This window comes from Desmodus rotundus, chromosome 11, assembly GCF_022682495.2.
Source record: "Desmodus rotundus isolate HL8 chromosome 11, HLdesRot8A.1, whole genome shotgun sequence".
Classification (NCBI taxonomy): Eukaryota; Metazoa; Chordata; class Mammalia; order Chiroptera; family Phyllostomidae; genus Desmodus; species Desmodus rotundus.
This window is the reverse complement of record NC_071397.1, coordinates 3,284,574-3,298,322: the sequence shown is the minus strand read 5'-3', so window position 1 is coordinate 3,298,322 and position 13,749 is coordinate 3,284,574. Positions and strand designations below refer to the sequence as shown.

The 13,749-nt window shown below is 56.7% G+C and overlaps 1 protein-coding gene and 1 long non-coding RNA gene across 6 annotated transcripts in view; one reads left to right on the top strand and one right to left on the bottom strand.

Moving 5' to 3' along the window:
- Positions 1 to 1,314: 1,314 nt before the first annotated feature.
- On the top strand, positions 1,315 to 3,138 carry LOC123479494 (uncharacterized). The gene is made up of 3 exons (XR_006655134.2): positions 1,315 to 1,450; positions 2,587 to 2,741; positions 2,870 to 3,138. It is a non-coding gene; the product is annotated as an uncharacterized lncRNA (long non-coding RNA).
- Positions 1,464 to 13,749, bottom strand: part of SCUBE3 (signal peptide, CUB domain and EGF like domain containing 3) — a 33,808-nt gene continuing 21,522 nt past the window's right edge. For 4 of the 5 annotated variants that reach the window (XM_053914179.1, XM_053914180.1, XM_053914182.1 and 1 more), the window contains 16 exons: positions 12,976 to 13,092; positions 11,275 to 11,397; positions 10,674 to 10,790; positions 10,092 to 10,217; positions 9,697 to 9,813; positions 9,466 to 9,570; positions 9,058 to 9,174; positions 8,596 to 8,754; positions 8,141 to 8,356; positions 7,638 to 7,799; positions 7,267 to 7,434; positions 6,446 to 6,607; positions 5,855 to 6,052; positions 5,224 to 5,376; positions 5,020 to 5,099; positions 1,464 to 2,636 (listed from right to left, as the gene is read on the bottom strand). In XM_053914179.1, the coding sequence (XP_053770154.1) occupies positions 2,487 to 2,636; positions 5,020 to 5,099; positions 5,224 to 5,376; positions 5,855 to 6,052; positions 6,446 to 6,607; positions 7,267 to 7,434; positions 7,638 to 7,799; positions 8,141 to 8,356; positions 8,596 to 8,754; positions 9,058 to 9,174; positions 9,466 to 9,570; positions 9,697 to 9,813; positions 10,092 to 10,217; positions 10,674 to 10,790; positions 11,275 to 11,397; positions 12,976 to 13,092 (2,270 nt within the window). In that variant the 3' untranslated portion in view covers positions 1,464 to 2,486. The remainder of the gene's footprint in view (positions 2,637 to 5,019; positions 5,100 to 5,223; positions 5,377 to 5,854; positions 6,053 to 6,445; positions 6,608 to 7,266; positions 7,435 to 7,637; positions 7,800 to 8,140; positions 8,357 to 8,595; positions 8,755 to 9,057; positions 9,175 to 9,465; positions 9,571 to 9,696; positions 9,814 to 10,091; positions 10,218 to 10,673; positions 10,791 to 11,274; positions 11,398 to 12,975; positions 13,093 to 13,749) is intronic. The other variant, XM_053914183.1, reaches the window with a different exon arrangement.

The following is a 13,749-nucleotide window of genomic DNA, read 5'->3' as shown; positions in this document are numbered from 1 at the left end:
GTATGTTTGTACATGTACGGCAAGGCAAAGCCAGACCCTAAAGGCATCAATTGGGAAGCACTCCAACTGGCTGAGAGAGATGCCAATGATAGGGAGAGAGGAATCAGTTATTTTAGCTGCTTCTGCTGGAGAAACAGGATGGCCAAAGTTGATTAGGGCAGTTTTCATAGCATTTCCTGGGAAGAATGGGTATTTCTATTAAATGACCATTGTCCTGCTTGGAGGCAGCCACTTTGGATCTTTATAGCAGCTCCCTCTTTGATCCAGAGGCAAAAGCAGCCAGACACTCCACCCCTAACAGCCACACTGCTGGCTGGCTAACGGGTACCAGGGGATCCGGCTGTGCCACGGGTTACCTATGCCCTAAGGCAGTTTTGGCTGGTGAATGCTACTAGCTGGGGAAAGGGTAGGAGGTCAAGCTCTTTTATTTAGTGTTGAGTCTCCTGAGGGAGCAATAGCCTGGGACAATCACTTAGACTCGAACACTACAAGTCAATTGGTAGCTTCTGACTGAATAACACTATAGCTTTGGGGGAACTAGCAGTAGCAAATGGAAAATGATTTTACAGGCCGTGGTGGATTGTGGGTGGAGTGTGTGCAGGATCTGGGCTCGGTCATGGACTTGATTCTTCTTCCTTTTGAAAAGCAGTACGTCAGGAAGCTAGGCTTGAAGTCAACTGGGAGAGGGAATGGCCAAGGTCAGGCAAACAACTTGATGCCCGATGACTGTCCAAATCGTGATTTCCTCAGCCTTGCCTCTGGCCTCAGGGCCGAGTCAGCCCCATCCCCAGGGGTTTTGTCCTGGTCCTCTTCCAGTGTACACCAGGGGAAGACAGGATGACGGCAGGGAAGATGGAGGTTTCCCTCTGGGGTGGGGAATCACTGACCTATTCCATCAGCTTGCACAATCACGAGGTCCATGCTGAATCCACGGAGAGGCACAGGGGTAGTAGGGTTGTCCCTCCTCTTTCTGCTTCATGAAGTCCCCAGAATTCCTGTCCTACACATCAGGTACCTCTGAGCTACAGCCCTGGGTTGCCCGCACTGAGGGCTCAGGGAGTCCAAATGGCCACTGGTTGAGGAGCAGAGAGAGATCGGATGCTCCAGCACTCAAAGTTCATGAGATTCAAAAACCTTTTTTCTTCCACTCCAACATATACTCTTCTCTCTTGGGAAGCTATAAATAGGGTTGTCCTAATAGAGGAGAAAGAAACAAAAACCAAACCAGGAAACAAAACCCCTCCCTCTAGACAACACAGAAAGACTCAAAATGATTGCACTTATTAGGCGTGGACAGGGCGGGCAGAAGGCTTGCCAAGTGCACACACGTTCCTCTTGCTGCCCACTGCCTGGGGCCGGAGGGAGGTGGCTCAGGGCTGGCTGCAGAGCGGGGTCCTCTTTGGTGGAGCCCACAAGCCATCTGGGGCTACAAGGGAAAGACAACTCTGAGGTAAGGCCCAGGCTGGCTTCCGCTTAGCAGCCACGCTTCTTTATGGGCGACGTTTAGCAAGGGGGCTGGGGCTCCCCCAGGGAGCACTTGGGTGGGAGTGAGGGAATGGCTGGGCCAGGGAAGAGGGAAAGACAAGGGATTTGTGTTTGAGGCTGGCTTCCAGTTGTTCTGTAGTCGAGTCCTTTAGATGATACAATTTCTTTCTTTCTTTTTTTTTTTCCCCTTTTCTTGGCGATGGTTCAGAACCTGGTTTCTGTCCTGCAGAGTTTTAGAGTCTTTCTCTTGGGAGCGAAGCAGCGCTTCCACCATGGTCGTGCCTGCTGCTCTTCCTCATTCAGCCAGTGTCCACTAGCCCCCTGCTGCGAGCCTTTTAGGAGCCCTCACAGATTGGACCCCGGGCAGATGTGAGGGGGAAGGAGTGGAGGAGCTGTACAGACAAGGAAGCCAGACGTTTGGGTGGTCCGGGGCTCAAGCCACGTGCCCCAGAGGACCAGTGCTGGCGGTGAGCCTGTAAGTCAAAGGCTTCTTTGGCAGAACCCCGGGCTGTCAGAATCCCCTGGGGGGCAGGGCACAGCCAGGGGAGATTTTGGCTCCAGACTAGTAAGGCACAACCTTAGAATGGCAGAAGCCCCTCTTCCCCCTCCCCACTCCCCAGGAGACCCACTTTTTAGGCCTCTAGCACCCTTACAAGCTGACGGGGTTAGGGATGTGAGATGGCAAAATAGGCAGTGTGGCTGGGCAGGAGAGTGGGTACTGTTCCTTCACCCCTCAGGGGGAACGGAGCCAGTACTAAAAGGCTTTTCCAGGGAATGTGTAGGAAAAGGAAAAACAGGAGAGAGGGAAAGAGAGAGAGAGAGGCAGAGAGATAGGGAAAGGAAACTAGAGAGACAGAAAGGGAGAGTTCTTGGTCTATATAGTGATTTTTTTTTCTCTGAAAACAGAGGAGAGAGTTCCTCATTCCGAGGGTGGGGGCTGCCGGCTCTGAGGGCTAAGGAGTGTGGGGGTCTTCAAAACCTGGGTCTCAGGCATAGGGGTACTATTTGTAGGGCCTCAGGAAGCTGGAAACTTTGGAGCGGAGCAGCTTAATGAAGGATTTTGGCAGCATCTCCTTGTGCTTCTCTGTGTACTTGAAATAGTTCTGGGGGTGAGCCAGCACCTCAAAGAAGGCCTTGATGAGCTTCTTGTCCTGCAGAGGATGGCAGGCGGCAATGTCAGCATCAGTGACGGGAAGAGGAACCCCAGCCTCAACTCAGCAGCAGCCCCTCTTGATGGCTAATGGGCACACTCAGAGGTGAGCTGGGTTCCCATCCCCACTACCTGCTCCTCTCGAATCCCACAGCTCAGTCCGTGGCAGCCCTGTCCTTCCATCGCTCGGGTCCCAGTCCTTGGAGCCACCCTCGCCTCCTTTTGTGCTCACAGCCACAGCAAATCCTGTTGATTCTACCTTCAAAACGTACTCGGGTCTGCCCACTTTTCGCTGCCTCCACAGCTGGCAGCCTGTCCGAACCACCACCACTTCTCACTTGGACCATTGCAAGAGCCCCCTAACTGGTGTCCACGCTTCTGCCTACCCTGTTTCTACAGGCGGCTCTCCCCGGCACCCGCCAGAGTGACATTTAAACATTGTTCATTTGGTCATGTTCTTTTCCCATTTAAAACACTTCTCTGGTACTTTCCATAAAGCCAGGTCCCTTACATGGCCCATAGGCTGCGTGTGATTTGTGCCCTGTCCTCTCTCCCGTCCCTCCTCGACTCTTCCTTATTCTGCGGAGCCACACTGGCCTTCTCGGGGTTCTGGACCGAGGTTCTGGACCTTGCCACACTGCTCGCGTGCTCCTAGCTTAGGCCACCCCTCTCCTCGCTGTCTGACAGGCAGTCCTGAGCCTCATCCGGGTCTTTTCTCAGAGGCCTTCCCTGAGCTGCCCATTCGTACCAGCAGCGGGGCGTGTGGAGCCTACTCCGTGCCAGGCGCTGCGCCCCAGGGCCCAGGTCTTCTGGCTTCTAGGCCAGTGTCCTTCCCTTGCGCCAGCAATTTTCAGGATGAGAGGTGGGGCTTCCAGTCTCCCGCCCTCACTTCTGTCAAAGGGCTCTACCACTTTATGCACTGGAGTTCCACAACACATTTGAAGCAAGGGTTCAGATGCTTTAAGGAAAGTTTAAAAAGCACTGCTGAAAAATTCTTTGCATTCTGTAAGTTCTGAGGAGACCTTTGTCATCGTGTCCCTTAGTTTTTAAAAAATATTTTTACTTATTTATTTAGAGGGGAAGGAAAGGAGAAAGAGAGGGAGGAAAACATCGATGTGAGAAACATCGATCCTTTACCTCTTGTACGCACCCTGACCAGGGACTGAGCCCACAGCCTAGGCATGTGCCCTGACCAGGAATCAAACCGGTGACCTTTCGTTCAGCTCAACCAACTGAGCCCCACCGGTCAGGGCTCCTGTCGCTTATTTTGGTGATAATACAAAAATTAGTAACCATAGAGACAAATCTTTTTTTTTTTATTCCTCACCCGAGGATATGTTTATTGATTTTAGAGGGCGGGGGGTGGAGAGAGAGAGTGCGAGAGAGCGAGAGCAAGAGAGAGAAAAACATTGATATGAGAGAGAAACATTGACTGGTTGCCTCCTGCACACGCCTGACCGGGGATTGAATCTGCAACTTAGGGATGTGCCCTGACCAGGGATCAAAACTGCAACCTTTTAGTGCATGGGACAAGGCTCCAACCAACTGAGCCACTTGGCCAGGGCAGAGACGAACTTCTTTTAAAAAAATATTTATTTACTTTGAGAGAGAGAAAAGGGAGAGAGAAAGAGAGGGAAAGAAACATCAATGTGAGAGAGAAACATCAATCAGTTGCCTCTCACTATACTCCCTGTCCAGGGACCAAATCCCCACATACTCAGCCATGTGCCCTGACCGGGAATTGAACCGGCGACTTTTTGCTTTGCAGGACGACATTCTGCCAACTGAGCCACACCAGTCAGGGCAAGACAAACCTCTTTTAAATTAATAATTTACAAAGGACTGTGACTAGGACTGTAGTTTCTTAAGTAAAATTTTCCTCAAACTGGGATTCACAAGACCCAGGTGTCTAGTCCTTTCTTCAATGTTGGAAACCTTTATTTTCCCTTGAAAGAGGTCTGTGCTGACCTCTATTAACTCTGAGAAACACTACACTAATATGCATTTCTGTGGGAGCCGAGGAAGGAGTAAGGGAAGGAGGGGACTTACACAAAAGCATCTTTCTATGCCGCACTTCCCCTGTATTTCCTGACGGAAGAGGTAGGGAGAATTTCACCTCCTCATCTTTCCGTTCTCTTGCCCCGAGGTGTGGGTGACATACGGTCAGATGGGCTTGGGCTCAAATCCCAGCTTTACCTCTGGGCAACTTCTGTAATTCTCTGTGCCTCAGGTTTCTCACCCGGAAAGTGGGAATGATGAGAATACCTAGTTCATAGAGCTACTGTGTATATCAAATGAGAATATTCATGTGAGCACATGGCCTATAGGCTGCCCGTTGTTACATGTTCACTAAATGTCGGCTATTGTTGCTCATGTTCACTTGCCTTTAAAATCTCTTGGTGGTTCTCAGACGCATAGAGCCGGCCGTCTCGCACAATGTCTTCTACCAGCTGCTCGTAGTCCTCTGCGAAGTCAACCGAGGGCAGAAGCTCAGGGGTGGGAACTCTACCTGTCCCCCTGGCTGCCCCCCAAGACCCGTGAGCCTCCCGTTTCTCACCCACCGCCCTGGCTCTCCTGCCCTCGCTCACCGTCGTAGGTGACATAGGGGATCTGGAAGCCCCGTGCACTGTTGGCCTCGCTTGTCTTGAAGTTGATCCAGAGCTTCCTGGAGCGGGCTGTAAAGGCGATGGGGCGCTCGTACGTCTGGCAGGTCTCGTAGGTGGTAATGGAGGATGGGGAGGCTGGGAAGGCAAGCAGCTAGTGAAGAGCGCAGCAGGGCAGGCCACCCGAGCCCCCCCAGGGTGAGGGCTGTGGGGAGAGGGAGTCGTGCTGACAGGTGGTGCTCTGGGCACGTACCGCCCCACCCCACCCTCCACATACACACACACACACACACAGTCTCCCACCACCCTGCACTTCCTCCACAACCCTATTTGTCACCCGGACACTCACATGGTGAATGATAGTTGACATTTAAATGAATGGAACAGCAAAAGCTCTCAAATAGGAAAGCGGCACATCTAACACTACTGGAGTTCTAGTCCCAGCGCTGGCCTTCTTAACTTTGCTCTCCACTGAACAGGGAGCGCCATCGCTGCTTCCCTCGCTAGCTCTTCCCCTCCCCAGGCCTCCCTTGCCACACCGCTCCAGTCCTTCCTCTCGCTCCCTCCCGGCCGGATTTGGACTGCCCTTCCCTGGTCCAGCTCTGCAGCCACCCACAGTTCTTTCTCATGACGAGGACGTCCCCACACTCGTCCTCAGATGGCAGGAAGATCTCGGGTACCACGATAAGGATCTTGCGCTTGGGTGGGGGGTTGATGTTCCACACGCACTCCACGCCGGCTGGGTAGTTGCCTGGGTAGTTGGGGGACTCGATGTAGCCAGTGAACTCACCCAGCTCCCCACCACACTGTCGATCTGCAGTCCAGCGCCAGTGGACAGGGCAAGAAAGAGAGGGCCAGTCAGCGGGGGAAGGGGCGGGGAAACCAGAGTCCTGAAGTGGGAATCAGACGCGCCATCTACTCTCCACGTTCTGGGGCCACCTTCCCCCCTGCCCTTTTAGTACCTTCTCGTCTCCCCTCACCTGCCTTTGCCTCCCCGTTACCTGGTTCCAGGGAGAGGATGCTACAGGGCCCAGCCCAGCAAATGGTCTGAGACTGACTGGGTTGGAGAGATGGAGGGTGAGGCTTTCCTGCCCATCCACTTCTCATCCCTGCTCCCTGCTGGGTTACTTCCTCCATCCTGCTCCCCCCTATGCCCGTGTTTCTCAGGCCTCTCCAACCCATTTTCTGCAGCTGGCCTGCCACATACTCTTGCACTGGGCCACGCTGGTGGAGCCATCGAAGTCAGTGCTGGTGTTTCCCGGGCAGCGGGTGCAGAAGTTCTGACGGAAGTCGGGCTGGTAGGACCCCATGGCACAGCGGAGGCAGCGGTGGGTGCTGGTGTTGTAGTAGTGCCCAGGGGAGCACTGGACTGCAGGAGTGGGGGAGGCAGGCACTGAGGTGGCAGGCAAGTGGGAGTTCTGGGGCACAGGATGGGCAGGACACGCTCATCCCAGCACCAAAGCCCCTCCCAGAGCCCAGCCTTGCCTGGCCACACCAGAGTTTAAGGCCAGGGGAAAACGAACTTGACAGAGCGGCTACCACAGTGCCGATCCTTTTCTTCCATGCACGGAGCAGTGCTGAGCCCGCACAGAAACCTGTCTGCGGGGTTGAGGGGGAGGTGCCGCCAGCTCTCTGAGGCAGACGGGTAACTGGCACTGCTGCTTATTTATTTAAATTTTTATTTATTGATTTTTAGAGGGAGAAGAGAGAGGAAGAAAACATCCATCTGTTGCTCCACTTATTTACGCATTCATAGGTGTGCGCCCTGACCGGGGCTGGAACCCGCAGCCGCGGCACACCAGGACGCTGCTCTAACTAACCGAGCTACCCAGCCAGGGCCTTGGCACTGTTGTTCAGTTCCCAACTCCCAGGCTTATGGCTTGTGGCAGGTCAGGATGGGTCCTATGAGCAAGGTGGCGGTGGCGGTCAGGCAGCCGGGCCTTTCTTGGTTTGGGGAAGATGGTGCACAAACCTGGGTCTACTCTGGGGGCCGGGAGGGCGCCCTAGTGGGGTGAGTGGCCCACTCACCTTTGGTATCACAGTCTTGGAAGGAGATGGCCCCCTCGTGCTTGGTGGTGAGGCCCCCACCACACGGAAAGCACAGGGTCCGCCCAGCTTCAGGTTGGTAGGTGCCACGTGGACACGGCTGGCAGGGCTTGAACCCATCTACAGAGTGTTGGCCAGGTGAGCACTGACCTGCAACGAACCAAGGGCCCGACTCTGACGGGGATGGTCCCGGTCACCCCTCTGGGGTCACCCAGTGTCCAGGGACAGAGGCACACACACAGGATGTTGACTAGGAGAGTGGCCTGGAGCCTGAGCCTGCCCTTGGGAAACCCCACGGCCACGGGCGTCCCAGTGCCCACCCGACCCGCTCTGCGGTGTTTGCCCCCTGGCACCTGCACACGTGGTGACGTTGGTGGCTCCAAGAGGCCCGTGGGCATCACTCCCAGGGCAAAGGTCGCAGGAGAGCTGCCCTTCCCTCTCCTGGAAGGTGCCCGCTGGGCATGGCACACACTGCTCCGTCTGGCCGTGGTAATACGTCCCCTGCGGGCAGCTGACTGAGGGAGAGTCGGCCGCGCTAGCCACCCGCCCCACCCCCTATTTCCCACCACCCAGGCCTGGGACTCCCCTTCCCACTCCCCCGGATGTAAGGAGAATCTCTTTGGAAACAGAATCCTGCTCGGAAGAATCAGGGGCCAAAGCCACGTGCAGGAGGATTGGTGGTGTCCTTCTAGATTGCAGCCTGGGACCAAGGAGCAGAGGATGATGGGCCGGAGGGTCTTGGCTGCCTCACAATTTGAGAGACGCAACTGAGGCCATAAAGTGTTCTGCTCTGAGCCAGGCCCAAGCCGGGCCTTTCCACTCCCGTACTCCCCTATATCCCAGCAAGCTCCCTTACCACACTTGGCCCCAGCGCGGTGCTGCCCGGGCCTACAGGCCTCCACCGGCTCGGCTCGCTCCCCAGCTACAGGGCCCGGTTTGTGGGCCAGCTCATAATCAAGGCCCGCCAGGCGCAGGAGGAAGCGGTCCTGGTTGATGGACTTTCTGAGCATCTTCAGGGACCCTTTTAGCCTTCGTTCCATCCGCTGTCGGAGGCAGGGCAGCCCACAGCCAGCTGGTGGCGCACGGTGGTGTGAAGTCAGAGAAGGAGAGAAAGTGGCCGTGAGCAGGAGGGCAAGGGAACTGAAGCCGGGAGCTAGAGGTGAGGGGGACTGGCTCCTGGGCTTGGTCTTAGGCAGGGTCTGCCCTGAGTCCAGGCTCCGCCCCTCCCCCTTGCTGCTGAGACCTGTGGTTTCCCAATTTCTGCTCAGCTCCCCCTTTCCACCCTCTTTCCAGCAGTGCTCCCAGGCCTACCTGTGGTTTCTTCGGCTCTGACCTCTGCCTCCAGTTCCAGGGTGAGCCGAGTGACTTCCTTGCCTGGAGGGGTCCGGGCCCTCCGGCCCTTGCCCTTCCGAGAGGAGTCACATTTGAGGTGGATGAAGGTGACCTGGCAGTCAGAGCAGGGGGCACCACCTGGGGGAAAGGCCTTGTCAAGCCCAGGGGACGGGAAGTCCTCATTCCCAGCTCTCACTCTTCCACCCAGACCTCTGACTGCAACTATCTCCAGGCGCTTTGAGTCTAGGATGCTAATGAAACGGCGTGGAGAACACCCTAGGACTTCCTTAGGCTCTGTGCCTACCATCTGCCTTTGCCCCTGCTCTTTCTAGAGCTCAGGGCGCTAGTGGGGTTTTTGAGATCGCACTAAGCAGAGGAGCTGAGGGCTGGGAAGGGTTTGGTGGGCAGACAGCCTACTAGAGTGGGGTCCCCAGTCCAAACCTGGCCCCAGGATTCTGCCGGCCTCCTCCATTTTGCCTTTGTTTCGCAGGTGCAAACGGCATTTGGCGTCCTTGATCTTGAAGGAGGCCCGCTGTTTAACCGACAGCACTGCAGCCTCTAGAGAGATGGTAGAAGCTCAGCGCAGCCTGGGGGCCCCGTGGGGGTGAGGGCTGCTGCAGAGGGTGTTGAGACGCTGGGCAATAAGCCAGGGGCTTGGCTGGAGGAGAGGGATTATGAAAGCCGAGGCAATCAGATGTTAGGGGAAGAGGGAGCAAGGCAGCAGGGCTGGAGAATTACAGAGCAAAGAAGGGGATCCAGAAAAAAGCAAGGCCCAGGGAGTTACTGAAGGAGAGAAACGGGTGAGTAAGCAAGAGCAGGGCGGGAACTGGCCTCTGGGCCGGCGCTCACCATGGCAGTGGTTGGAGTTTGTGCTGTTCCCGGTGTGGCCAGCTCGGGCTGGAATGGCCCTGGGGCTGGGGGTGCCACAGCTCACCGTGAAGCCGTTTTCAGACTCTGAGAGAAGGGGGCTGTCACAGCTCTGACCTGGCCCCCATGACCCTCACTGGCTGGATGTCTCCACGGGAAGCAGAGGAGCTGTCTTCCCTCCCCACCAGCCCTCCGGTAACTTCTTCTATGTACCTGGCAAAAACCGGGCCCGGGAGGGGCAGGTCAGGGCACAGGTGTCCTTCTTGCCAGACCGGTTGCAGCTGAGCATGGCTTTCGAGGCACCAGGACCGCTGGGACACTTCACGGGCTCTGCGGAGGGGAGAGGAGCCTGAGGAGGAGAGGGCCTTCTGTTCCAGCCCTCCCCTTCAGTCAGTTACTTTGGAGGAACAGAATTAGTTACGTGCAGAATTGTAATTGTAATAGATAAAGGGATTAGTGGGTTATCTACTGGAAACTTCATGTCTCTAACTCAAAGAGCTACATTCTTCACCCCCTGCTACCTCATATTTCCTCAACGAGGACCGCCCCACTTTCCAGGATCCCTGAAACTACAGTTCCAGATGGGGCCAGCAGAGGGTGCTGCCCACCTGTGCAATCCTTGCCATTCCAGTGCAGCCGGCCCTGGCCTGCGGGGCAGGTACACTGGTAGCTGCCCGGAGTGTTGATGCAGCCGAAGCGGCAACCTCCCCGGTTGATGCTGCACTCATCCACATCTGGGGGAAGGAGCAGGGAGACACAGACAAACAAATGGTGGGGGAGGAGAAGGAGCCAGGGGGTGGGCAATGAGTAAGGACCTTTGGTTAGAGTTCCAGGCACTGCGAGATGACTCCTACAGCTGTTCCGGGAAGAGCTCAAACCTAAGACCTCCTTCCCGTATCTCTGCCGAGGCTGATTTTTAAAGACTCCCACTCCCACCAGCTAGTGGGGATGTCATTTGGGAGCCGAGGATGGGAGTCATCTGGATGGGGGATAGGCGTTTTGCAGGCAGGATGCTATCTCTTCCCTGAGACCTGATTCCCAGTTGTCCTAGTCCCTTCCATTTCATATGACGGGCGCAGACATGGCACGTGCGCCTGGGGGCTGCCCACAGCCACAGGCCAGCTCAGGGGCTTGTTCAGTTGAAGGGTGAGAGGGACCCGATGGCCGCGGGTCCGGATCTGCCGGCTTACCCCCACAGTGGGTGACGCCATACAGCAGGTAGCCATGGTGGCAGAGGCACTGGAAGCTGCCCGGCGTGTTGACACACATGTGGTCACAGGTTCGGTCAAAGGAGCACTCGTCTATATCTGGAAAAGCAAAGGTTCGAGCCACGGAATCTGTCTTGGGGGACTTGACCCTGGAGTCCCGGGACCCTGCTCAGGTGAAGGGCCCAAGTGAGAAACTGTGGCTCGCCCCTTCAATCGGAAGTCCCTATTCATGGCCCAGCTCCAGGACCAGCGATTCAGCGAGGCCTACCCACCACCCCTGCTGCCTCCACTCGGAGTCCTTGGAATCAGGAACTACAAGAGCCTACAGATCAGGGCCCCCCTGTGTGGTTACGTCAGACGCTGCCAAGGGTATGAATGGGGGTGGGCCCCATCCCTCGACCCTAGCCAAGCCACGTGCGCCCGAGCAGAGCTGGGCCGCAGGGGAAGGCACTGGCTTGTTAGCACGACACTGCTTTCGGAAACTCTCCCCAGTGTCTATTGACTCCCTCAGACTCAGGGGGGCTGGTGCTCTCCCACCCCAAGAGCCTCTCCAGGGCTTTCCCCTCGGCCAGAGTCTACTCACCCTGGCAGTTCCTCTCGTTGATGAGAAGCTTATAGCCCTTCTTGCAGCTGCATTCAAAGCTGCCCACTGTGTTGCGGCAAATGTGGTCGCAGCCACCATTGTTCAAGCGGCACTCGTCTATGTCTGGGGAAGCAGGACGGGGTAGAGAAGATCAAAGGTTATACTGAAGGCTGGGGGCAAAGCCAGCCCGCCCAGACTGAATCAAGGAGAGCCGAGCTTGCCCTTCGACTCTCTCGCTCTCCCCTGTCCATTTCTTCCCTATTCAGGGATGGACCTGTGCCACTAGTAACACCTCTCTCCCCTCAGGCTGAGTCCTCTTTGAAGGGGACAAATGGGAACCAGAGTCAGGCCCTCAGTGAGCAGCCTGGAGCAGGAAGTGGGTGGGCATTTGCCCAACAGGGCTAGCCCACACCCTTCACTCTGCTGCCAGTGGCCCTTCCCAGAAGGGCTGGTGGATAGGGTGTATTCCTTTCCTGCCCTCCCACCCCCACCTGTCACAGGAGCTCAGCAGGGCAGGTGAGGTGGAGATTCAAAGGGGCAGCAGCTCTTCAGAGAGGAGGAGCCAGTGAGGCTGGGTAGCTGACGGGGGAGGGGTGGGGACCAGGCAGGGGGCTGGGCTGGGAGAGGTCTGGAGAGACTCAGGCCTGAGGCAGCTTTCAGCACTAGGAAGGGAAGGGGGGTGGGGGTGAGCAGCTTCCTTCCTGAGGTCAAGTTCCCCAAGCTGGTGGCAGACAGGACCCAGGCTATTCACCCCTACTTGGGGGAGCGGGCGGAGAGGGCAGCCTTCTACTTCACTCTTAGCATACCTGTCAACAGTCCTTCCCAGCAGGAAGCCTCTCAACTCTGGCTGTCTGACCTGCTGCCCCAGCCCTCCCCCGTCCTCTCTGCCAGCTGTTGGGCCAAAAGACACAAAGAATGAGCCCAGACCTCCTTCCAGTCCCTACCCCTTGTGACCAAGGAACACAGCGCCGATGAATCATTATTTTCAGTATGGCTTCCCTTTCCTCCAACTTTTCCCACAGGCCTGGCTCATTGAAGGAGGGGAAACAGAATGGGCAAAGTGGGAAACTATACCATAGTCACAGCTCCCACAAAGCGCCCATCATCTGTCAGGCACTGTTCTAAGTACTGTATTTAAGTGCATGTGTAACTCATGTAATCCTTACAACATTCCGCAAGCACAGTCATCCTGGTGAAACTGAGGCCCAGAAATACTAGGTAACTTGCCCCGGACCATGGAGCTAATAAGGGGCAAGCTGGGGTCGGACCCCAGGAGCCAGGCCCCAGCATCGGTTTCCCAACTGGCGTCCTTTTCTCCCTCTGAGCAGGCCCGCGTTGTCCCAGGGAAGGTCCGAGGAATGTGGGTAAGAAGGTTATGAACACACTCGTGATGCACACACAGGGCTCAAATATCCTTCCAGACCCAGGGACAAATGCAAAGGGCGCGTCCACTAACCAAGAGGGCCGGGGTGCCTGGGGGTAGGCAGGAGAGCAGGGAAACAAGGTAGTGTGGGGCGGGGGGGGCCAGACTTCGGTGCCCCTTGCAACGTGACGGGGAAGGTGGACGGGAGACCAGCCTTAGTTAGGACCTCAGTTCTTCATAACCAAGTAGTCTCCAGGGGGTGCAGGAGGCTTGGGCCGGAAATAGGGGCCCCATGTCAGCCCCTCGCTCTTGCGCGCTCCTCCTCTGGAAGCCCTCACCTTTGCAGGTCTTCCTGTCGGGCTGCAGCATGAAACCCACAGGGCAGCTGCAGTGGACACCGGTTGCCGCGTCGTGGCACTTGCTGTCGCAGCCCCCATTGTTGACAGAACACGTCTCTGTTTGGGAGGGAGGCGGGGGGTGGTAACCCGGTTATCGCTGGGCCTGGAGGGGCCCCAGACTCTAGGGTGATGGACAGCACAGAGGCCACAGGGAGGAGGGAAGGCCTCGGCTGCCTCCCTGCGCTTCAGAAGGAGCATGAAGCGGAGGCTCCCAGCCCCCATCCCCTCACAAGTGCAGCCAAGCAGTCCACGTCCCTGCCCCCTACTTGATTGAAACAAGGTGGACAGCGGTGAGGCAGGTACAAGCCAGAGCTGTCAGGCAGGAATGTGCTGAAGGGGTGGAGGAGGTGGGGAGGGGAGGGCGCAAGGAGGGATGGGAGCAATCGCTACCAGGGAGTAAGAAGGGACAGGCAGGAGTTGCCCCCTCTTTCAGCAGTCTATCTCTTTGGTGGGTGGGGCTCCCGGTTGCACGGTCTCGGGAAGAGTGAGCCTGGTGGCTCCTAAGACAGCTGACGGCCACCAGGTCATCTCCCCCTTTCCCTGCCCAGCTGTCTGAGAAAGACCCCGGTCCCACAGCTGACCGCTCGTCCTCAGAAGACCGCACACCATCAGGCCCCAGCCCCTTCCCGGCTGCCTCCAGCTCCGCGCAAGCCTTCCTTACACTACCAGATGGGGACAGGCTGGCGTGTTGTGGTTTTACTTTCAAACGGGGAG